This window comes from Larus michahellis, chromosome 7 (genome assembly GCF_964199755.1).
Source record: "Larus michahellis chromosome 7, bLarMic1.1, whole genome shotgun sequence".
In the NCBI taxonomy this organism is placed as follows: domain Eukaryota; kingdom Metazoa; phylum Chordata; class Aves; order Charadriiformes; family Laridae; genus Larus; species Larus michahellis.
The window spans coordinates 39,847,462-39,872,272 of record NC_133902.1 but is presented as its reverse complement, the minus strand read 5'-3'; the positions used below and the strand labels follow the sequence as shown (position 1 = coordinate 39,872,272).

General features: G+C 39.9%; 1 protein-coding gene across 7 annotated transcripts in view; it reads left to right on the top strand.

Moving 5' to 3' along the window:
• The window catches only part of CSRNP3 (cysteine and serine rich nuclear protein 3), a 106,988-nt gene that overhangs the window by 74,878 nt on the left and 7,299 nt on the right, over positions 1-24,811 (top strand). For all 7 annotated transcript variants that reach the window (XM_074593593.1, XM_074593599.1, XM_074593600.1 and 4 more), the window contains 2 exons: positions 4,880-5,050; positions 20,342-20,601. In XM_074593593.1, coding sequence (XP_074449694.1) covers positions 4,880-5,050; positions 20,342-20,601 — 431 coding nt within the window. The remainder of the gene's footprint in view (positions 1-4,879; positions 5,051-20,341; positions 20,602-24,811) is intronic.

Below are 24,811 nucleotides of genomic sequence, written 5' to 3'. Positions count from 1 at the left end.
TTTAGCCTATATTTATTTAGCCATTTAAATTGTTGTAGCCATTTCTTTTGACCATCCCCTTGGCAGTCTCATTGTTGACACTTACACTTCACTTCCTCGGCGTTTGAAGTCATAATGGCTGGAAATATGTTTGGAAGGAAGTGTGTAGGCTACAACTAAATACTGTGTCACTCTAATTCCAAGCGTTAATGCTTTCTCAGTTTAAGCAAGCATTGTGTAGTATAAGGTATATTTCCTTATAGGAAGTCCTGTCTAAATATTTAAATTGTAATCTTGACATTATTTTAGCTGTGATATGGAAACTTAATGTTTTAAAGATATAATTAAGGGCGTTAGGAGAGACGAGTTGACTTTAAGGTGGCCAGAAGATAAATTCAAGGAATTCAATTGCCTTTTGTTGAAGGGGAGAGGGATCAATGTTCAGAAAAAGAATTTTGAAAATCAACAGGCCAAGCTGTCATTCCCCCAGAGGTTCTATTATTTAATACATCAGCTTTGTTTTTCAAATATTTCCTTTTAAAGTGTTTTAGAATTGATCATTGTGTTTGAAAACAAGGCAAAATTACAGTGCCAGCAGAGCTCATTCACTGATGCAGAGGTCCAGTAGCATACTGTGGGGAGGAGCATGTGTTCCCTACCAGTGTCGAGGTGGTTGTAAAATACCCCATCCTTCCCACGACTCGCTTTGAGCTGAACTAGTTCTACTACTTCTTTTTTTAATCTCTTCAGGGTTGGCCGTGGTTGTTGAGGGCTGCAGGTGTTTTACATCTGAGTAAGGTTGCAGGATTAATCCCTAAGTCAGATCCCCTTAATGAAATAAGAAGGAAGGCAATTAGAGGTTAGATGCTTGAGAGTTAAATGTTTTAATCCCCAGCATCTGGGCAGTTACCCTTCAGCGTGGAACCACAGCTCAGCTGTTTGCTATCAAAGCTCCCTGTGCTTCACAGTCCAGTGCCCACTCCTGAAGGCAGGCGCGTAAACCTTCTCTTTCAAGAACAGAGCATAGGTCGCTCTTCCTCTTAAAAACATCTTTCTTCTAAAGATCTGCTGCTGAATGGGCTTCTTGTAATTTACACAGTATTTTTAACAGCTAAGGAACTCACCAGGATGCTGGAGAGCTGAATCTGTCATTCAGTAATTGCAGCCTCTAAGCTACAGCTTAGCAGAGAGCACCTTAGTCCTCTGCTTAGGTGGAGACCATTTCACTGTATAGAAAATAATGCCAAGATTCATAGTCCAAAGAGAGTGTGCATGGTTAGCGTGCCAAGTGCTGTACTGTATTTACCAGCGCTCAGGTACATCATCACTCATGGGTTTGAGCCTGGCCCGGCCTTTCTGGCCCTTTTCCTTCTCAACACGCTCTGCACTCGTAGTCTGTTTTCCTTTTGTTCTTAGACACCTTTCTTGGAAGAACACCAAGTTTCAGGCTCCCGGGGAGACCTGGATATGAAGTTATTCAGGCATCTCAAATCTCTGTAACTTCTGGGTATGTGCAGAAGCAGCCTTTATGCTAGGGGAACTTCAAAGTGAGAAAGTGAGACCCTGAAAAAGCTCACATGCCTTTGAAGAAGACAGTTTGGTGACAGGTGGGCAAGAGCCTTCTAGGAAAAGGGTTTTGATCTGAGGATCGGTCAAAGACAAGGTCATTGGAGTCATTTAAAAGTTACTGTTTCCTCAATTGAAGGGAGCTGTTTCTCAGTCAACAGTCAGTGATCAACCGTTTGTATGCCCCTGTGCCCTTGCAGGGGGTAGACTGAGCATGTGTAGCTGTGGCTGATGGTGGCCGTACTGTGTTGCGTGGCAATGTGTACCTGTCGAGATCGCACATCACCCCCCTGCTTTGGTTTTGTAGCCCTAGGGAATCTGGCACCAGTTCCCAGAGCAGACTCAACAGGACTGTATCAGTACCTGTACGTTACTGTCAAGAGTTGGGTACCTTCTGATGGGAATCCACGTCTTGTTCTGGGAATCATTAGCTCAGAATTGGGAAGAATCTGTTTGAGCGGTAACCGAGTGCACAAGTGTTTCCAGACTTGCACAGTTTTTTGCCTACTTTCTCTTCCTTGTTCTGGCTGATGAACACTTTAGTTACCACATTAGAAGTGGAACAGTGTCAACAAGAGGTTTTGGGGACTTCCCCAGAGGCAGCTGTGGGGGGTTGCACAGCTGTGAGATTGAGAGCTCAGGCAGTAACACGCCGGGTGCTTTCCGGCAACTGCAGCAGTGGGACAGACTCCTCAGCTTTGGGATGAGTAAGTCGATGCTGCAGTTCCATTTGCGTCTCCATCGCCATTCCCTCCCTGCACACACCCCCCCAAAGTATACAGGCATTTCCTAATTCCATACAGGATCAGCAGATGCATTGCACCTCCCTTGTAATAGAATCGCTATTGGGGGTTGAAACGGAAATATCACTATACAACAGCAAGAAGACCTCAGTGACTTCTCTTCAGCTATTTCCACTTTGCGGGGAGTACCTGTACATGTGGAGTTCTATCTAGTGTAGCATGCCGCTAGACACTGGCGTGCTTCTGCTGCTGTTTACTGTCCAAAATACCATAAAGACTGAAACTGCTGTGATTTTGAAGGGTCTGTGGCTATAGTTTTGGGAGATGTGTTTTGTTGTGTTTTTTTCCCCCCAATAAACTAAAATGAAGCTTGTTGCCTCAGGAGAGCAAGTCAAATGAATTTATAGGAGGCTGTGCACTGTCGTACAGCAACATTTCAGCCTTATGCTTAGGGGAAATTGACTGCAAGGATGAGGAAGCAGAGCCATGTATCTGCAGTGGTTGTGGCTGGATTTCTCATCCCATTGCTTTCCGCTGAAGCGTTAAATACTGACTACTGCTGGAGACAGGATATTAAACTTGGGGCAGTCATGTATGTGCCTCTCAGAGCTTTTGCTTCCTAAGAGATGAATGAACTCCCTTATTATAAAACTTCCATTCTAGTTCTTGTAATTAAATAATATCATAAAAATGTTGTATAACGTATCTGTAATTTCTAGTTTTGACTTACCAAGGCAACCTTAAACCTGCCCATAACTCCCTCCTGCTGTGCTTAGGAGTTGGCAGACAATGTAAAATGCTTTTTCAGCAATTTTTTTTGGGTAGCTCTCAGATACCTTATCCTTTTCTAGCTTCATATCAGGCCAAAAGTTGGTTGCAAACCTCTTCACTCGGTCACTTTGTTTTTTCCATGAAGGAAACAGGTGTTGGGGCTTGGACGCGTAGGAAACATTGAAACTACTTGGTACTAGACGAAGTGTGAGCAAAGGTACCAGAGGATCAGCTGAAGTGTTGTGCTTACAGGGTCGGAACATAGCAGCTACATCACTGAGACTACCTCTATGTTAATTAAAAAGATAAAAAAGGTGCAGGCTAAGGACAGCATTCTCTGGCTTGTCCACAGTAGCTAAGCTGTCAGCCCTCTGCCAAAACCCAGCTGCCCTCATCCAGCCTGCCTGCTGGGAATGGTTCTGGCACCTGCTTCATCCTGCGTTATCCAGGAGAGTGTGAGGTGGCCTGGGCCAAAACCCTGAAAGGTGCTAATTGTTAAAACAGTATGGTCAGTATTGGAGTCTCTGCCTTAACCTCATCTCACTTACTGGTAGTCATTTAGCCCAGCATATGTTAGCTTCCTGACAGGTTTATTTTTTCTAAAACATATAACCATAGAATTGTTGGTTGGAAGCGGGCTCTGAAGGTTTTCTAGTCCAACTTCCTGGATGGAGCGGATCACAGATGGCTTGAAATTAATGAGTCCTAAAGGTAGCTGCAGGGATGTAAAAAGTTCTGTTTCGGTGAGGAATGCAATTTTTTTTTCTTTTCTTGCTTTCAGTGGGATTTGTCAGAATCCTGTGGTAAGTCTGTAGCGGTAGGTTGTGTGTCCTACTTGGTGAGTTGAGCACGTCATCAATCCCAGACAAACTTTTTGCCTGGATAAGTATCAGCACTGCTTGCCTCTGCAGTGCTGCGGGCGGCATGGTGGCAGCTGCGTGTCCTCTGAGCAAGCTCCAGCTGTCCTTGATCTCTCCTTAGTTAGTTAAGGGTACACTTTCTCCTTAATTAAGTGCAATTTATGTTATAATTCTACCTCTGCTGCTAAATTTCTGCTTGAATACTTTGCTTTATAATCTTCTGCTCAACCTCAGGAGTATATTAGGCATCTCATTTCTTAATGTGGGAAGGTGAGAGTTCTGTAGGCAATCGGTGTCTCTGACTGGAGTGGGGAATTTCTGAATTCCAGGCATTTATTGAGCACTAAATTGTTATACAGTCTTTGTGACTTCATTGTCTTTTATCTGTCTGTAATGTGGGAATTATCAGATGGATTTCTTATAGGGGTGATGTTGACACTAATTAGATCACGTATGTTTGGTGATGGGAACTGTAGTGTTCAGAATGATTTCTTCTTATTTAATTTCATCCCTGATTGTGAACATTTCTTCTTCCCATGGCAGCCAAGGGAGGGACCAAGAGAGGGTGTTTGAAAAGAAACTCCCATTTTTTCCTTGTTTGAAATTTCACGACATAAGCTAGAACATAATAGAACATAATAGACATAATAGAACCCTGATTTGGGTTCTATTGACATCAAAATGGGAAAAACACTCCCTCAAAGCAATCTGTTACACATTATTATAGCAAAATAACAATCTCCATACATGACAAGTTAGGGTATGACTTTTGATGTCGTTTTGCTTTCCTGTGGCTTCACTGTCTCCTAATTAATTGTATCTAATTTCATACTAAATGGTTATTTAAGACTAGAAGTGGCAACTTACTGGTACTTCTAAGTAAAAATTACTTTGGAGATTATGACTGCATATTCTGCAGTTGGATGTTTCAGTGCCTCATTGCCTCTGTTCCCGTTACAGGTGCATGTGACAGCATTGCAGCGATGAGTGGAATTTTAAAGAGGAAGTTTGAAGAAGTTGATGGCTCCTCACCTTGTTCCTCTGTGCGGGAATCAGATGATGACATTTCTAGCAGTGAAAGTGCTGACAGTGGTGATAGTGTCAATCCATCCACTTCTAATCATTTTACCCGTAAGTACTAAAGCAGTGTATCTAAAGAATTCTTCCTGTTCCTCAAAATAAAATAAATTTTATGGTTAGATAAAGATGATGATTTTAAATTGAACAGCCGATAAAATGGACTCTCTGAGGTGTTCACTTTGTGACTTCCTCGTAGTGACTTAGCAAACTGTATAAAACTATTTGTCATTGTAAAAATTCAACATCACTTGGAAGTTCCTACCTATTTGCCGTTTGAATTATGTAGCTGTTTGTAGTCAGTGTTGGGAGTTGTGCTTAAGGTATTTCAAACAGGTACTGTAGGGAAGGTGCTTTAGGTAAGTTTGTTTATTTTCCTTAGATAAGTACAGTGCAGCTGACAGCTATCTGCAGTATTGTATTGTTGAGGGTTGTTTTCCAAGTAAAATAATAAGCTTTCTTCTATTTGGAATTGAGGAACATTGTGTATGGGACACATTATTGCAATAGTTTCTATTCTTCACGTAGGGAAGGGTATCTCTGTACTAGGCAATGGTTTTGTGTAAAGACAAGAATTTGATTTTAAGTTAGCAAAGCTATATGTGCAGCGTATATATCTAGGAAGAATGAATTTACAGTCTATATTTGTAGTTTATGATATTTGGTTTAGGTGGTTATATGTTTTTAATAGTGAACTGTGTGTTTTTAAAGCAGAGGTTTGCCTCCTTCAGCTGTTTTGTATATAGATCTCCCCACGGGAGTTAGTGGCTATAAGGCTGTTTTCTTAAGACTGTGGGCCAAGGAGTAGGTGAGGCTCCTCATCACTGCCCGTACCCAATGCGATCCTTATAACTATCTGGTTTAGATTGTGCCTAGAAATCATGTTTGCCCATGCGATATGAATGTTCTTATAACTGATTCATCTACCAAATGCTGCTAGGCAGTTTGAGCTAGGGTTTGGATGTGAGTGTCCGAATCCTCTTTGTTCTGCTATGGAACACTCCTGTGCAAAGGGTGACACAGGCACAACTCCTCAAATGTGTTTACATGGGACAATCTGGATGTGGTATATTATAATTTAAGATGCAGTACTAGTAGGGAACCTATTTTATTGAAATGCCACAAAGGAGTAAGTGATCCAGTAAATAAATCTCTTTGATAGTATTAAGAAATAACTTGGTGACAATATTATCTGCAGGCTAATCTTTTAACTTTTGCATCTGTTTAAGGACTTGGCTGATTATTCATCATGGACTGAAAGCAGTCCTTTTACATCCAACAGTCATTGCCACCCACATAGGAGACAGCAAATTTTATTGTGAATACACAGATAATACAAAGGCGGCTCATAATTTAGGGGACAAACTTGGAAGTTGTAATAGATGCATGTAACAATAAGCTTTGATTGTAGTTGACACAATAAATAATTTAGTTTTTTAATAAAATCTGTGAGGGAAACTATAGCGTTTCAGCGTTATGATTAATGATCTGTATAACTGAGATATTTGTGGCCAGAGTAATAAATGTTTACCTGTGTACACACTCACACACACACATATGTAGAAACTGTACATATTACATTTTTTAAATATATATATGTCCGTTGGCGATACGGAAATAGAGTAAGTTGTTTGCATGTGCATTGATACTGCTTTTTAAGAAGTATTTTCTTTAATATAGGTGCAGCAGCCTAAATTTGAAGAAATCAGTACAGAATAATCCCATATTATATAAGGCTGGTTTGGGAAGAAAATAATTGAACAGGCGGCGTTGGTGCTGCATTTGAATGGGCAAATCTCAAGGTCCTCGAGGCCAAGAGTTTTGGAGACTAGTTTCTGTGCCGCTGGAACGCGACGTCTTTCAGTGTCTAATATTCTGCTTTGCTCTTACTGTAATGCAGCGTACGTGTAGGAGCTTGATAACGGTGGGGTTTTTTGTTGGTAAGAAAAGAGAGGCTGTTGCTGCTGAGATGAAGTATAGACTGGGAAGGTGGTTTTATCCCTACCTGATTACTTGCATCTTGCATCCAGGCTCTCTTCCAGTGTGCATCATTATTTTGTAACTTTACCAAGGACACTCGATGTTGCACCCGATGGGAAAGTCAAATTTTGTTACTGTTAAAATGCTGCAAGTGGGATTTTGCACCTCCTTCTTCTTTTTTAATACTAAAGCGTATCAGTTACTTGTATGTTTACACAATTGCCATCTACCAGTTGAGCGGTGTTAGAAAAACCACTCAGCTAGCCTTAGGCACATCTGCTATATATAAGAGCAGCTCTGCACTAAAACGGTGAGTCTTAGTGATGATGTGTGATAGTAAAAGGTAATTTGTGTTTACAATAAAAATTAATCATGTTTATATTTAAAATAAATGCAAAGGAGTAAAGTTACTTGACAAATGCTGAAAGATGTGTTTAACTTGGGAACTGACTAGCTCGAGAAAAACCAGGTTTTTTGTTGAGATTGGATTTTTATTTTGTTTTAGTCTTCTTGCATTTTCTTGAGACTTCATGTGCTTCGATTCTGGAAAGAATGTTTTAATTGGACAATTGGTGAAATTGTTATACACAAAGGATTTGTTTTCATTGTGTTTTATATCAGTTGGTTGACATCCGTTGTGTGTGTGATGCTGGATGCTCCCCAGGGTGGGAGTATGTACTTTTTGTATGTACTTAGATTTTTTTTATTTTTTTAACTTTTAGATTTTTTAAACAATATGATTTGAAAAAGTGTAGTTTGAGTTCTAGGAAGTGATAAAAAATTAACTGATCCTACTGGGGTACTTGGCCCTGTCTTGGCAAAGCAAAATATGTGGAAATTGTCAATGTTCGTATGTCACGAATACGGGTGTTTTACAGAGCTACTAAGTGATGCTCTCTACGTGCAGATGTGTTGTACAATAACGAAACTGTTAACAGAGTACATTGAATGGTGTTTCGTTCATTCTTTAAACATATTCATCTCCCAAAATATAAGAGCTTTCCTGCGTTGAATATCTGAATCCGTACTTTCAAGGGCATATGGCAAGGAAGAGCTCTGTGAGACTTTTTCAGCAAACAGACTAAAAAGAGCCAGTGCAGAAGAAAGGCTGGCCAAATTCCTCGACTCTGTTCCATGCCTCAGTACCTCCTTGATGGAGGTTATCTTTCTAAACCATTTCCTGACACGTTTTGCCATTTTCTTGTCCATTTTGTGGGAAACTGTCAGATCCTGGATACTGTCTTCCTTACGGTCCTTTTTCACATAAGTAAATCTGAAGTTCAGTATAGACTCTCTTTTACTGACTGGAAATGTGCAGGTTGTGGGTGTCCTGTAGTCAGCACCAAGATCTATATGTTAATTCTTTAACTGAGCTTTTAAAAAAAGCCTAACATGGTCCTCTAAGTCTTATTTTCCTTTCTAATTGACCTGACGAGATAACTTTTTTAATCACTTGGTAGCTACAACTCTTTCAGTGCTTCAGCAAGCAAGCAGTTTGCGTATAAATCTGTCTAGAATAGCTGATGCATCTCAGTACATTTACACAACCCTTGAAACAATATGCATTGGGTCAGATAAACAAGAACCTTTCAGCTGTCCTGCTCCATTACCCTTAAGGTCGGTTTCTCCTGCCAGCTAAATGAGGCACACAGCTGCTGTGGATCATTCAGGTGATCAGAACCACCCGAGGATAGCTTTGATCTCAACAATTAACCCTGTAGTGTGATGGCAGAAAATACATGACTGAGGTGTCCCTAAGTGCTATCCGTTGTGACTACGATACAGGGGTAAGTACAGAGTTCCTTTAACAATATATCCATTTAAATAAATCAAGACAGCAGCAGCAACAACCACAACAAAAAATCCCTAGCCTAAGTTACAGGTATCTTTTTCTGAGTCGGGAAATTAAATTACAGTCGGTAAAGCATAGACAACTGTTACCAGGTTCATAACCAAAAAATAAATAAATGTAGCATTTTCTTGGTCAGGTATGTGTGTATATACATCTGCACATTTTTAAATGTCTTATCAAATGATGATGGAATGCCTTCATTACTATTGGCAGATATAATCTCTACCATCTTTTTTACTTACTTTTCTCAGTCTATTGAGGTTGTTTCAGTTTGGTTCAGTGGGCTGTTAGTCACACCGCAGATTTACTGTCGTGGATGCCAAAGCATATTACTAACCACATACTTGTCCCATTTCACGGCCCCTCTTCTGTATCAGAAAGAGGGGTGTTCATCTTCAAGTGGCAGTCCAAGCATGCATATACAGTATTAGTCGGGACTGAGAATATTTTTTCCCTTTGTCCGTAGAGGTACGTGGAATACAGGGCAGGAGCACACTGAATGCCATTTCAGCTTCTCTAAATTGCCCTGTTGAGCTAGGGCACGTTGTCTTTGGAATTGCCATTCAGGAGATGTCTGTACAATGCCCTGACAGTTCCTGTGATGGTGTGTGCTGAGGGACACCAGGTTCCACGCTCCAGCTCAGGTGTGGTGGAGGTACCTGCCACTAAATGCTCGATCTATTTTTCTGATAAAGAAAAATATCCAAATATAAGTTGCAGAATTGCATGCAATTGAAAGACCTGGGAAGACCTCATCAAGTCCTGTCTTTTGCACTTTGGTGCTGGTAAAAACTCCCCACATCGCATTAATCACAGATGCATCTCTTAAGAAACATACTTTGGGGAGCTGCTGCTTTCCTCTGCCGTTGCAACTTCAGTGTAGCGTAGCTGAAACTTTCAGAGTAATGCCTTTATTGCAGGGGCTTCTCTTCACCTGCCTGCAGGTGAAATCTCCAGTGCCAGCTCATCTGACAAGGTGATCAACAGGAGGTAGAACCGTCGTACACTCTAGTTGATATCCTCCATCAATTATCTGTATCTTGCCATTTACTTTATCACTGTCATTAGCAGGGTGATTCTGCAGCCAGCCATAATCAGAGGGCCTGTCCTTCTGCTAACAAGGGTACTGCCTTTAAGAGTATGGGATGCCTTAGGGTCATTGTGAATGTGGCTGGGGAGTGAGGGTTCTGAGAAAACCCTTTGGTCTCTAAACGCTCTCGCCATCTTTTGATTTTACTGTTAAAGATAACAAGAAATTTGAAAATAGAACTACATCCCCATTGCAGTACTTGCCATAGGCCCTTAAAAGTACTGTTTTCAATATTCTGGAGTCGCTAACATATTGAGATTGCCTCATCTATGTGGCCATGCAGAGCTTGGAAGAAGGTACCAAATCTTTTGATAGGAAGGTCTAGCTACTCTTAAATTATCTTTATGTGGAAGATAAAGTTTTATTTGGTGCGAGGTCCGTAGCACAAGGCATTACCTGAGCTTTGAGCTTAAGCTGGGTGTTTAATTGCTGGTTAATGATAGAAATCTAAATGAATTAAAGTAGTGATGTTGCCTTGTTATGGGAAAACACTTAGAAGGTGTAGCTAAATGCAGGCATTCTTTTTTCATGGCATCTTGCAATTATTTCTATTGCCTGCAACCAGGCTTGGAATTTCCTTCTTAATGAGGAGTACATTCGTGTCGTTATTTGTTGACTCGCATTATGAAATGCAAACAGGTTGAGAGATTATCGGTTTTGATTCTTAAAATAAATCGGCTCATCTGGGCAGTAAAAAACAAGAAATGCAAAGAAATTCAGTGAAATGTATTGCGATGTCTTCGCTCCAATGCTCGTACGGGCTGAGGGGGCAGGGTATGCCATGACAGGGCCTTGCCTGCTGTCTGTCATCTGGAATAACAACTATTGTAGAGGAAGTTTTTAAAAATGTAAAGAGGGGTTAGGAGGCAGGCTCCCACTGGTTTTTAGAAGGATTTGTGCAATTAATTCTATTCCTATATTTTGGACATTTGTTCCTATAAATTAGTGCATTTCATACACTATACAAGCAGAGGGACAGTTTTTGCCTTACATGATGTTTTCTGTTGGCTTAGATAACATATAAACAAAGTTTTTTTTGTTGAAGATGTTCATGAGAGATATGCAAAATATGTTTGCAAATGCAAAGCCAGGGACAGCTAAATGGGTAGTTGTGTTCATATCAAACGACTATTCACAGAGGCCACCTAGAAGGTGCGACAAAGGGCTGCCTGTCCTAAGGAGACACTTCTCCTTAGGAGAGTTCGGCACGTACAGTTGTTATGCATGGGTGTTCCTGCGAGGATCCATGGTAGTGGCTTTTCCTCCTCATGCCTGGCGCCAAGGTCAGAAATAATCATCTACAAAACAGCAGCCGGCGTTTAGGGTGAATGGTGAGGCAGAGAGCAGTTCAGCGTCTCCTCTTCTCCCCGCAGGCTGATTATATTTGCAGAATGGAGAAAGTGGACTAGTATGATGAACGTCACAGAAAAGCGTTCCGGAGATAGAGGGTGCTGAGGAAATAAACTTAAAGCTTTCACTGAAATTTCAGCAGTAAAATTCCAGCTTTTAGCATGCATCCCAAGAATTTAACATTTCTGTGAGATTTTAGACAAAGCTCTTGACAGTGAGGCAAAACGTTCAACTGAAGTACGAATGAAAAACCTCTCCTATTCATGTTAAACTTGTCTGGGAGCTAGTATTTTTCAAAAACCTTTTCAAATGTGACATAAATAAATATAGCCTTAGGCAAGCATTCCCATCGAGCCCCTCCTGTGAGGTGAATTTAGCTTTGGCTTTACTGGAGAGGAAGGTACCAGGAGGATGGAGCCGTGTAACGCTGATAGGGTACGTGTTGCAGTTCCACAGCGTTGTCCTTGTCCTGTCTAATTTCCACTACGCCTTTCTGAGTATGCAGTTCCCTTCAAGATTTCCAGGTTTGAATTTATTTCAGAAAACACCTGCCTGCCCTGAAGCCCACATGTTTCTTTGGGAGGGTATATTGGTATGTCACAGCATTTCTTCTTAATGTGGATTTCCAGCATGTGGGAGAAGCATTTCATCATTAAGGGTTTAAAATTTGTAAATGTAGTGTATGGAGACGCTTAGAAAAATATCTTTTGGGAAGCAGTGGGATAGAAGGAGAGGTAGGAGTCAGAGGCAGAGCAGTTTCTGGAATAGGACCTTTACCCAAGTTTTTGTTTTCTATGAAGTCTGCGAAGCGAACTGGCTTTTATAAGTGACGTTCTGACCTGGATTACCGTGATGGATTAGGCTTCGCTGCTCTGTGGTGTTAACCTTGATGAAACATTGCATGGGAAAGTCATGGAGCAGATGGAGAATGGTGTTAATCCTTCTTGCCGTAATAGTTTATATGGCACTAAGAGTATGTAAAAAGCAGACAAATGGGTGGTAGAGGATCGGAAAAGCAGCGTTTCCTCCGGTCATAAAATAGGGCTTTAATCCAAAAGGCTGCTTCATACACGTTTTTTCCAGCCTTTTGAAATTTTCATGTGCCTAAGATATTTCTGCACTGGTGACAATGAATTGCTTTGCCCTCATTGATGCAAGAGTGCTAGTAATCTGCCGGCTAGCCATATGGTTCAAATTTATTTTAATTTGTCTTTGACATCAGGAGAATAGCTGAGACAGCAGAAGAAAGTGCTTATGTCTTGGAGTTCAGCCAGAACTGAGATTATTTATGTTCCGTAATCAAAGAACTACCAGTTTTGTCAGTAAAAAATGTTTGAAAAACATGATGGGCTTAAGATGTCATTCCTGTCAGAATTTTGTTAAACTAGGGAGCGGACTTGGTGTTTTATACACAGATACAGCCACAGTGGGATCTCTTCCCATGTGATGGGGGTTGGATTCTGTTTTGGCTGCTAAATGCGCAGAAGGAAATTCTTCGTCTCTCACAGGTTTCACACGGCAGTAGCTCCACTACCCATAGAGCAAAGTGAGGATGTTCAAAGGTGAACAGAATTGCAGCTGTACAGCGCATTATCCGTATGTGAGAGCAATTCAGGAAAACTTTGTTTCAGCCTGCCAGCACATTATTACTGTTGCTTGCCTATTTAATCAGTTATAATTTATTCATATACAGATGAGACTCGAATGATTCTCATAAGGATACACTGGGCTGCTAGAGCAAATATTAATTTTCCCCTTTGGAAAATTACTTTTCTTGGGATTTGGGAGTTGGATGGGCCCATGATGACATCTGTTTGCAAGACATAAGAAATACACTATGAATGAATATGATAAAACCTGAATTTTTCAAATGTGGAAAGAGTTGGAGGGGGTTGCGTCTTTCGTTTTTCACAAATAGATAAGTAATGGTTATTCTTAGGGGAGAGAGCGGAAAATACAGCTGGAGGTGGAGAAGGAAGGGACACCAGAAGCAGCTTCAGAAGTTTATACCAGCTGTGGGAGGAGGCAGCGGCTGGGGATGTTGGGTGCAGGTGGCACCCGACAGTGTCTTCCCCCTACGCCTCTCTGGGCTGGGGACCCCCTCGCTCGGTTGGTCCCCGTGGGTGGGAAGGCTGGCAGATAAACAGCCCCCCCCTGCCTGCAGAGGCCAGTGGGAATCCCCTCTGCTTCTGGCGTCCCACTCCGTGCTCTGAAGATACCTCAGTGCGGTGTAGGGAAAGGAAAGGAGGGCACACAATTTCGGAAGTTAGAGAGCTGCTGATACATGCCTTTGAATAACCTGTGGAAAATGAGCTAGTAAAAAAATTCATCAGTCTCCCAATAATACATAAAATGAAAAATAAATTTTATTTGCAATACAGAAGGTAAGTGTGAAAAATCTCATAAATATGAGCCGGTTGGTAGGAATAAGGTGATGGCAACCATTATTTGAAACTAGCCTAGCAGCAGGACTTGGTAGTTTCTTCCATATAAATACAACACTAAGGAGACACTCTCTAACCATAGTGTTCTAGTTACATTACAATAAATTATGAAAATATTGACACTGATTTGTTACAAATCTGTATGTTGCTACAGCTTTCTTCACCCTCGTCTAGTCACACCTTCCTCTAGATATATGTTTGAACTTTTCTGCCATGTAAATTGCTTCATTCCTTTATTAACTGGTGATGAACAAAGGCCCTTTATTCTTTAGCCTCTCCTTGAATGGCTCTCGGTTTTCTTACTTTCTTCATGGAGCAGTCTTTTTCCAAACCCAGAAAGTATTTTCTCACTTACTGTGTTTGTTTGGTGACAGAATTCCAGCAGGGACCAATGCTTTGTACAACATACATTAGCCAGGATGAATCTGACAGGCAAGTTTTATTGTCAAACCACTATTCGTATTTGCCCTTCTCCCATTAATCGTCACTGTGATGGAGACTTATGTGACACAGCAGCCTAAGTGAGAAAGAATAGCAGACATGGAAGCTATTTTACAGAACAGATTTATTTTTTAAGGCTATTGTTATTTTCATGATAGCTGTATTTTTTTTTACATTGATACTTCCTTCAGTTTTGACTTTAACGTTTTATTTTTAGAGTATCTTTGAAAAACTAGTGGGGCCTCCTGTTTGTTCTATGCAGACATACAGGATGCACTGTGTCTGGAAAAATCCATTAAATGCACTTGATGAAGTACATATAAGCTTAAAAAACATCTGAGGAACACTTAGTCTTTATGTTAAACCATCTTGTATGCCACTACCATCAGGCACTGGGCGATAAAAATTGTGCTTTTTGTTTTGTTACCATTTTCAATTGCAACCATTTTAATAAAAATGATGATAATAGAAGTTATGACTTAGTGTCCCATTGTAGGAGATGGTCCTCAACTATGTGTATAATTTACCACCTATGGGAACAACCATAATGATGTTTGTGTGTTTATTCTATTTTTAATCTTTTGGCAGTTGGTCTCCCTGCGTCTGGTAAACCACGGGTTGGGTAAAACAGTTTTACTGAGTCAAGCCTTAATCTGTGTAATTTGGAGGGGTGGTGGGGTGGGGAGGTGGTCATGTGTAGAAAAAAGGTTGTCTTGAATTAGACAAAGCTTGTTTCATGTCGGTGTGTAACCTTATGAATAAATCACTGAGATCTCAATTTCTTGAATGACTGCTGAACAATTATCTCTATTCTGTACTACAGTCAATGACTGAAAAAGGACCTTACTGAAATATTGAAAACTGAAGGGCTATAATAAAAAAACTGGCGTTAAGGCATGGCGCCATTCTGCAGGTCTCTGGCTCGCCATACAAGTGTTTTTAAATTTGGAAACCTTAGAGATGCCTTGTATGTTCAATAGACAAAGAAGTGCATAAGCCAGGAATTGTGCATAAAGAGGAATGGCAGAAATATCGTATGCAGTCATGACATAAATTATAACTGCTGTGGATAAAGAGGAGTGTTACGAGGGAGAGAGGTTAATAACTGAGAAAAAGATGAACAGACACATCCTACGGCGCGTGTGTGCAGGAACGTGGTGAACAAAGACGGCAAAAGGGCGAGCACAAAGAGCGGGGTGTGTTTCCAGGATGTGTTAGCTGTGCTTGGGTTAAACAATTGTTTGCTATTAAAAGTTTTCCTTTAATTCGGTTGGCCTCACCTTTAGGAATTGCGTTAACAGTCAACTGCCAGCTTTGCCGTAAATGGTCTGTGGTGGAGACGTGGCTGTTAGCTGGGGTCGAGTGCTGCACGGATGGGGCTGTGCTGCGTCCGGACACAGCCCTGCATCTGCCGCGGCTGCTTTCGCGTGGCGAGGAGCTGATACGCCTGCGGGGCCCCAGTTGAGTCCGTGAGGAGGCAGGCCAGCTGCAAGCAGGTTATTAACTTGGGCTCTGCTCTGCTAAACCCAGAAACTGAGCCACTCAGATGTCAAATGCCAAAAAATCAAAATTTCAGCAGTTGATATTATTTCAGAGGAGGAATTGCGACAGTCCTGTTTGAGGATATCTATGGCTAAAGACCTTGTTCAGATATAGTGACCTTTCCTGAGAGAGAGTTCTGTAGCAGTAATTATGTTCTTAAGAGTATCATCCTTCCCTCTGATAATTGATACATTTTATGCATTACAGTAGTTATGTATCTGTCAAAAATACTTAATTCCATAAAATCTTTAAACACAGAACTAAAAATTGTATTAATTGTTTAAATACATGAGATTGGAGTATTTTTTTCCTCCATGGAATATATCAGACTGGTAGTATATAAACGTGTTAAAGATCGTGTGTGATCCATAGGACAGTTTTGGGTGATGATGAATATTCCTGTTCCTCTGGCATCCTCACGCGCCATGAACTGCTGGACCCGAGATGGTGGTGTTCATTTTCAAAAACCGCCTTCTAGCTCCTGTTGACAGCGTGTGTCCAGCAGCTGCTAAAAGCCCCCATCTCTGCACAGAGACTCTGCCTGGAGTCAGTATCACCCTTTTTGCACCGGACGGATGACTGTGGCGCCCACTGATATCACTTGTTACACAGGCAGATGGCTGCATGTAAATGCTTTTTTGAGAGTGACCAGACACAGAAGCTGTTGCTAGAGCTCTTCTGCAAAAGTGTGGTGTTTACACTCTCTATGGATAATTGTTTAGATTATGAACTTTTGCTTCCCTGCAAAACTTTTGAAACTGACTCCAAAGAGGCATGCAAACCTTCGACAGTCTGCGTCCCTCATGCTGAAAGGAGCTTACTAGTTGATTAATGTCAGTAAATTTTGTCTGGGCATATGTTCATGCTTTCCGATATGTAAGAAAATATGTATTTTGTATATCCTTCTGCTCTGTCTTGAGTTAAGCAGTGTCCTTAGCAGTAGTTAAAACTGATTTGAACGTACTATTTAAGGTACAGTGCTTGCAAAATAACATATGCCCCTGACTCTTGATAAGATGATCTGAGAATCTGAGTTCTGGTTGTCTTGAAGCAAAAGGACTGAATGAGTTATAGGACACTTTGTCCTTGACGTTGGAAAATGTTCAACATTTCCATTCAATATCTAATAATTTTTTTTTTTTTGAGGTCACATTAAGGCAGCCCTGTGCTCTGAGATTTTAGGAAGTGCAGTAGAGCAAGAACGTAACGCCTTTGCGGTGCCAACTCTGCTTCCTATGGTGTCCTTGGTTACTGAGGTGGTCGCAGTTCTCCAGTCCCCTCACTGACATCTCTAACCTATGCTTTTGGGTAATCAAATAAGATCCTGTAAGCTTTTGCAGTTCCTGCCTGATCTGTTCTTGTAAACAACATTCTCCTAAATATGAATATATTCTGACTACTTCCTAGCAGCGGCAGTGAAGAAGTGACTATGGAGGCATTCACAGAGCCTTCGCTCTTCCCTTCAATGAGCTCTTGGGTGAGACAGAGGCAAACCCAAAAGACAGGGTGTGTTTCAGAAAAGAAATAATCACCTGTAATTTGAGGGCTCTGAATGTTTTCATGCTTGTTTACTTACCCAGGTTATCATAGAATTTGTCTGACTCAGAACTATAATGTTAACAAATAAAACCATGAACTTTAGTGACATTTACAACAAATGCATTTGCGCTTTCTTCCATCCAGTTGTACAGTGCTGGATTTATCGTGCTGGTGGTGTTGCAGTTCCAGTGTGCCAGCGTTTTCTTGAAGTTCAGCTTGATTTTATTTTAACACAGTTTTTGTCAGTGATATATTAAAGAACACAAACAACCTTGTTGGTGTGGCATTGATAATTTTATTACTAAAAGTGATAAGAACTATAAAAAAGTTGAAGAAATGCATTAATGGGTTCTTTAGGACAGCTCGTAACAACTGCAGTCTTACTGAGAGAGACTGCTGACCAAACTTATAGGCATAAACATATGGCAATGTCTGAAATTCATATTCTAAATTCTGACAGCACACACATGGGCACCCCCACCCCTCCCCAAAAATCCACATAGTGGAAAAGCTCATTCATGTAATCTAGTTTTTGTTATAGATTACATTCTTTTTTTTCAGATGGAAGTAATTAGATCTGAGAGTCTTCCGCCTAGCTTCATGTAACTATTAATATTGGTGTGTAGCATGTGAATAAAACTTAGGGTTGATTTTTTCATGTATAGAAAGCAGTACGGAATGTAGTATGAAAGTAGTATCTCTTCCATAAAGAGACCGACAGACTGGAAGCACTTCTGTCACTCTGATTGTCCAGCCCAGCCCAAACCACGGCACTGGGTAAAAGAAAGCTGCTTGCCCTTCAGTAGCTGGCAATATTTTTTCTGAAATAGAGGCAAGATCCAGTTGAGAACCAAATAACATCAATACTGTTATATCAGAAATAGGATATATCCTAGAATGGTTTAGAGACCTCCTTCAGCAGAAGCAGGAGTTTTTAATATGCACTTTCCTGTGTGTAAAAGCACATAGGCGGTGAAGGTTCTGACTCAGAGTATTGGCTTTCATGATAAAGTGAAAGAGAATGTCACGATATCAAAATTACCCCCTCGTCCAAAGTCTAAAAATTTGGTTTTATTAAAGATAGTTTTGTTTTGAAACTGTGGCATATATGAAAAAGAACAGTACGTTAAAACAATATTTAATCTCATGCACAATTGACACACTGCTATCAACTAGTCTCTTCTAATAAAATAAGCCTCTTCCCCCACTAAAAGATTCTTATAAATATCTTTGATAGGCTCTGTTGACATGGGATTTGCTTAAACTTGGGTGTAAGTTTAAACATGCTTAATGTAACAGAATTTGATTCCTCTGTGTACATCCTAGACATTTTTTGGAACACCCTTCACTGAAAGCATGTAAGTGAATATAGGACCTGAGCTTGTTTATCTGTTCTGTGTTTCTAATCTAACATACCTGCAGCGTATCTGAAGAAGTGCATGTTATTTATATAATAAACCATGCTTTTAGCTGCTTATCAGTATTTAGGAAAAATAATACTATTTCAATGTTTTACTAAGCCCCAAATAGTTTTATGGTTATATCAGTAGGGTACAGTGTTTGTAATTTGGTTACAGGACTAGTATTTTCTAATATACTTGGTTTTCATACAGTAGGTAAATTATACTGGTTTTTGGACTGAATTACTTTATGTAAAAGTTTGGGGTATTTGCATTTGTGGTGATTAACGTTTCACGACATAATAATATTAGAAAATGAACTTTCTTTTAGCCATGACAGTAAACCAGACCTGTTACGAAACCAAGGCTGAAGGCCAAGCGCGTGCAATCTCTAGAGACGGTGCAATTTTAGATTAGCGGTGTACATCGTGTTGCTCTTACTGCTTTTATGGAACGGTTCCGAGTCTTTCAGGAGTGGTCAGGCACCTTTTAAATCATTTTATTGCCTGAATTCTGGCAGTTAGGTCTCTCATTCACCCCTGCCCCATTGTTGCCTGTAAACTGCAAAGCAGTGACTTATTGTCTACGTTCTCAACATCCTATTGCCGTTTTGCAATAAATCAAATGAATCAGGCTGCTCATCTTAAAAATCAAGGAGTGTTTCTTATCTTTCTGTAATGTTTGTGTCTCTTTTTTTTTTTTTTTACCTCTAAAAGCTCACTGCTGTTACCAGTGAGAAACAATAGATCAGTATCATTGGCAGGAGCAGAAAGTATGTAGAAAAAAGAGCAATATTTAACAGTTGAACTTTGGCATTTGTTTTAGAAAAAACCCTTTTCATGTGATACCGTATAAGAAAAACTGATCAAAAGTGTGAGGGGAATCAGAAAAGAATTAGAGAAGGCTAGATTTAATTTTTTGTCAAAATTCTACACGTTAGAATATATGTGTACACACACACACACATACATGTATTCAGTGGATGGCAGCAGAAAGAAGGATGGAGGTAAAGAAAAAGGAAGTGGATCTGACTGTTAATCAGCATTATTCCTATATTATTCTGGGATGATGGTGGCATGAATTTCTGAGACAGTCTGAAACACTAAACATACTGCCTTTATATTTTTTCTAACACGAATTTATCACGTTTTAGATTGTAAGAGGTAGGAATCTTTTCTGCCAATGTGATCCAATGCTTTAGAGATGTGGTTACAGATCCCTACAGCTAAGCCTTGCTGACAAGGTAGTAACAGTGTATATAGACCTGTGAGAGACTGGGTCTGCTGTTCTTCTCACTGCTGTCATACACAACGTTGTTCTGTTCTCAGGGTTTTGAAGAGGAGCAAGTCAGTGGATCACTGTCTTTGAGGTGACGCTGTGAAAGAAGTTCCTTTTGCTGGGATTTATTTGCTTCCTTGGTAAAAGGATAAAACATTTTTATAACGCTGTGGGAAAACACATCTATCCTGGCCAAGAATTTCTGTTCTAAAGTAGACAATAGTGTTCATGATTGTAGCAGTTTGTAATGGCTTCTAGGTTTGCATATACGGTAAATATTTCTAATGTTATCTTCTCATTTAGGCTGCGCACCTTGGAACTTTAGTGTGTGCATATTCAGGGATTGTTAAGGTAAATGAACCACAAAAGTGGCAAATTTGCTGTATGACTACCTGTTGTCATTCATACTGTAATCTGCATCTGTTCTAGCTTCCTCAATCCTGAAGAGGGAGAAGCGGAAGAGAACAAAAAATGTCCATTTTAACTGTGTTACTGTGTATTACTTCACGAGAAGGCAAGGCTTCACCAGTGTTCCCAGCCAAGGGGGAAGCACACTGGGAATGTCTACTCGCCACAACAGCGTGCGCCAATACACGCTCGGAGAGTTTGCGATGGAACAGGAGAGGCTTCACCGAGAGATGTTAAGAGAGCATCTAAGGGAGGAAAAACTCAATTCTCTAAAATTAAAGGTAAAAATTGTTCAGGACTTTGATCCTTGCCTCTTTTATTTAAATGAGCAGTGTCGGAGCTATATGGGCGCAATGCATGTGTGTTAAACAAACCCATTTTCTTCTATCAATTCCATTTTCAGTCAAAACAATAGCATTTTTCTTTTTAAAATTTTTTTGTTTTACTGTAGACGTTTTTTTTTCAATATCACCACGTGCTGTTGTAGCTCTTACTGATGTATACCTTAAAGTGCTTTACAGGGAGGTTGTTGTTTACTGCCTGTTTTGTACAGAGAGAAAAGCAAAGGCAGAGGGTGGTGGAAGTTAGCCTTGAACGGGGTGTCCACTAGAAATCTGGAAGCACCAGGAAGATAATGAGTCTTCTGAGCCCTTGCACAGTGCCCTGTCAGACAAGGGAATGGTAACATCCTAAGTACAGAAAGTGAAACAACTTATTTTCTTGGCCAACTTGAGCAGATTTGGCAAAACGTAAGAAACAGTAATACTAAAAGTGTTTTCTTTCTTCAGTGTGCCCATTTATACGATTGTGTGTCTTTACTATTTCACCAAAGGATGTCTGTGTTAAAGAAGAAGTATGTCAGACAAATTAACCAGCTCTATCAGTTGAGCTAGTCAGAACAAATCTTGGCTACAGTTTTGAAGCTGTCTTTTCAAATACAGCACAGGAGAGGGAAGAAACTCTGTATTTGAGTAGAGGAGAATAGAGAAGGGGATTGTGTTCTTGGAAGTGTCCCTTCTGCCTTTTTGAAACCGGTGGCAAATCTTCTGGTTTTATTATGTTTTTGTAATGGATGAAAGAGTTCCTGTGTAATGGCTTGCGTTATATGTATTTTGGGCTCTTTTTCAGATGAACCCTGTAATTAGAAGTGAACAATATCTAGCATTGTAACTGAACTGCTGTGCTCCATAGCCCCTTCTCTCGTGATATTATATCTCTATTCCAGATACTACTCCAATTGTCCAGAGCAAACTGGCACCCTCTAAGTTAAAGAAATACCTTTCAGCATTTTTCCTATAGAATGAACTATGTTCATGGGTTCGATGTCTGAACTCCTGAAGTATATATGGCCCTTACTGTTGTAATTATTTTTTTCAGTCTCCTAATTGTTTTTTATTTTAATAGCTAAATAGATTCCTAAGTAGTTCATAAAACTATGACATTAAACTGTCATAAGGAAAACAAACAAACATAAAACCACTCAGGACACAGGCATACTAAAGACAGATGTTTGGACAGGCTGGAAACCAAAGGCAAGAGCATTACTGACTTACCACTATCTAGTGGTAAGTCTAAACACCTCTAAACGTCTCGCATCACAGGATCTTCAGAGCATCAAGTGTGAATCGAGCTGTGTCAGTGTAACCAATGACTCTGTGTAGATCCCTTGGCTGACTTCCAGGAATCAGCTCAGAGAGAGGAATCCCCAGTGGAGTGAGTAAAGAATAGCAAGGCATGCAAATATTTCACTTTTCCTTGTCTTTTTTATAGCTAGAAAGTAAATCAAGAAAAATCACAGACCCTGTTTAGCTCCAAAGGTTGGATGAGGCCTTTTACCCTTCATCTCTGTGGACTAGAGCTTGGCTCTTTGTGCTTTCATAATTCTCCTCTTCTCTGGGGTGGATCTCCTTTCTTCATTAACATACTTCACTCCAGCCCCCTCTTTTTTTGGGACATAGACTCTACTTTCTGCTCCCCTTCCAATACAACGTGTTCTTCCATCTCCCCAGTCACTTGTTTGAGCGGACGATAATCTTTACTGTGACTGATTTGCATTCTTTCCTCTGTCCTAATTTTAATTGTTTCCTTTTACTAAATAGAAAAGTCCTTTCCCCTACACTTAATTCAGTAGAGGTGGGGTTCTTTCTTCATTGATCCTCAGCAGTTGGTACGGGAATAGTTTACTAGCGTGTTCTGAAACTGGTAAGCTGACTCCAAAGTTTCAATTCAAATATTAAGAAATTGTGGTTAGGTCTTCAGAATCCTGAGAGTGGCTTGAAAATGGTAACATCTTACTAGTGTTAAATCTTTTACTAGAGTAAAATATTTCTCTTCACTCTAGAGCATGTGTAAAAACCTAGGGAACAGAAAACTTCGTTTTTGAACTAATTCATTAAACTCAAGATTAGTTGCATTCCTGATTATACACTGGGAGTAAAAAAAATAAAATAAAAGCACTTTCTCTCACAAAAGCAAATCCAGGACTCACTGAATTAGTGAAGAGTCATGGTAAAGCATTGAGCATGAGTTATTTGCTTAAGACAATTGGTCCTTGCTGGTTTCCCATTACAGAGATGGAAAAGCTGCTTGGTCACTCACATGGTTTCTAAATGAACACAAAAAGGAAACGCTGTAGAGTTCTAAGGTGAATATGTCAGCAATTATGATTTTAATGAAAATGTACTAATCAGGATTTGCATCAAAATTGCTGTACATCTGCACAGAAAAATGAAGAAAATGAGAAAATGAAGTAGGACAAACTTCGCTCAAAAAAGGTTTCTCGGTTTGAAAAATTTTACAAACAGAAAGGAACATTTTCAGTGTGGCTTTTAATTGGTTTCACTGTTTTTTAAATTTTTTGCATTGGATAAAAATATGCAAGTCTGTAGGCGGGAAGCATTCTATCCTGTAGAATTTGTTCAAAAAAGTACAGGAATATATTGGAATTGAGTCTTCATAATATTAGGCACCGTTTATTATTTTACTTGCTAAAAGTGAAGAGCCAAACAAGAAACTTCTCTTAATTAAAAGCAGATAAAGACTTTAAAAATCTTCAAGTCACTTTAGCCATTTAGCACCAGCACTTTGGTGTAAAAACTGCTGACAGTTACATGAACACTTGTTAGCAGCAGAGTGTGAAAATTCTAATGGCAATCTGGACATAAAAGCCATCGTGTCAAGACGAAAGGTACAAGGTAGGCTTTGCTTTAATACGTTGTCATTTGAGAAAACATTATGAGTAAGCACCATAAATTAGCTGAAAGAGTCCTCGTTGCTTACTCATAATGTGTCCTCAAATTAAGATCAATTAAAATGATTAGCATGACCCTAGTGATGTTAAGGCTCCCAGGTCTGTGGACACAGTTCGTTTCCTTTGTGAAATTGTAAGGAATAATTTCCAGCTAGCTCAGGCAAAAGCTTCTAACCTGAATTTTTTACATTTTACAGAGTTGAAGTGAATTTCACCCAAAGGCTTCATGTATTCATTGGCCCTTGCCTTTTCCTGTTGTTATGACATTAACCTTTAGCTTTATGAGAGAAATTTTACCCATATACATATCAAGTTTAATTCAGATGAGCAATATTATGACAATCAAGAGAACCTAATGTTCCCCTGAAGTTCTGTATTGGAAAGTGCATTTGATGGTTCTTGTAATTTGATGGTTCTTCCTCTCTTTGTAGCTACCCAATTAACTGAGCAATGTTGGAATCTTTCATTTCATTAATTCATTTGTTCTTTGTGTGACAAAATTGACAAAAAAAAATCAGAGGAAACAGCGAGGAAATCATCCAGCAAAGGAGTCCTAAGGTGCTTTGAAATGGCAGACTGCTGTCTAATCCCACTTGCTGCCCAGGCATTTGACTTCCCAGCTGCTGGATGCACACAGTGTTCAGCACGTGACTGGAGTCCGTTCCTTAGTGCCCTACCGCTGCTCAGCAAAGCAGTTGAGATTTGCGGGAGGAGGAGGAGAAATACATGACAGATTTGGTATGGTTCTGTAGGTGCCTTTGTAAGCTGAGAAGTTACAGCATTCACCTCATGGGTAAGAGCCCTGAAACTTAATTTTTATTAAATAGTAATTGAATAAAATACTAAAATAATTATAGAAGCAGGGATTAGAATTCTTCTGCTTCCCCAGTTTCAAACTTAAATTCTGATAGGCAGTTAATAACAGGGATCTGCTTAAGGAGTGGTTTGAGCCTTGTATATTTGAAACTATAGAAGTCAGAATTTTTAGGTAGGTCATTCTCCTATTATAAAAAAAAAAAAAAAGCATAAATACACTGCACTTAGTTGTACCTAGCTAACAAAAAAATGAAAAATATATAAAAAAATCAAGGATGCCATTTTGGATTTGACACTCAGGCTGAGTTGCACGTACAGTGGAGTATTCCCTCCCACTAGTTTCAGACAGTCAAGATGCATTTAATTACTCTCTGGATTTACCTGTCTCTCACTGTAGATTTTACAGAAAGAGAATGCCTTCTAAT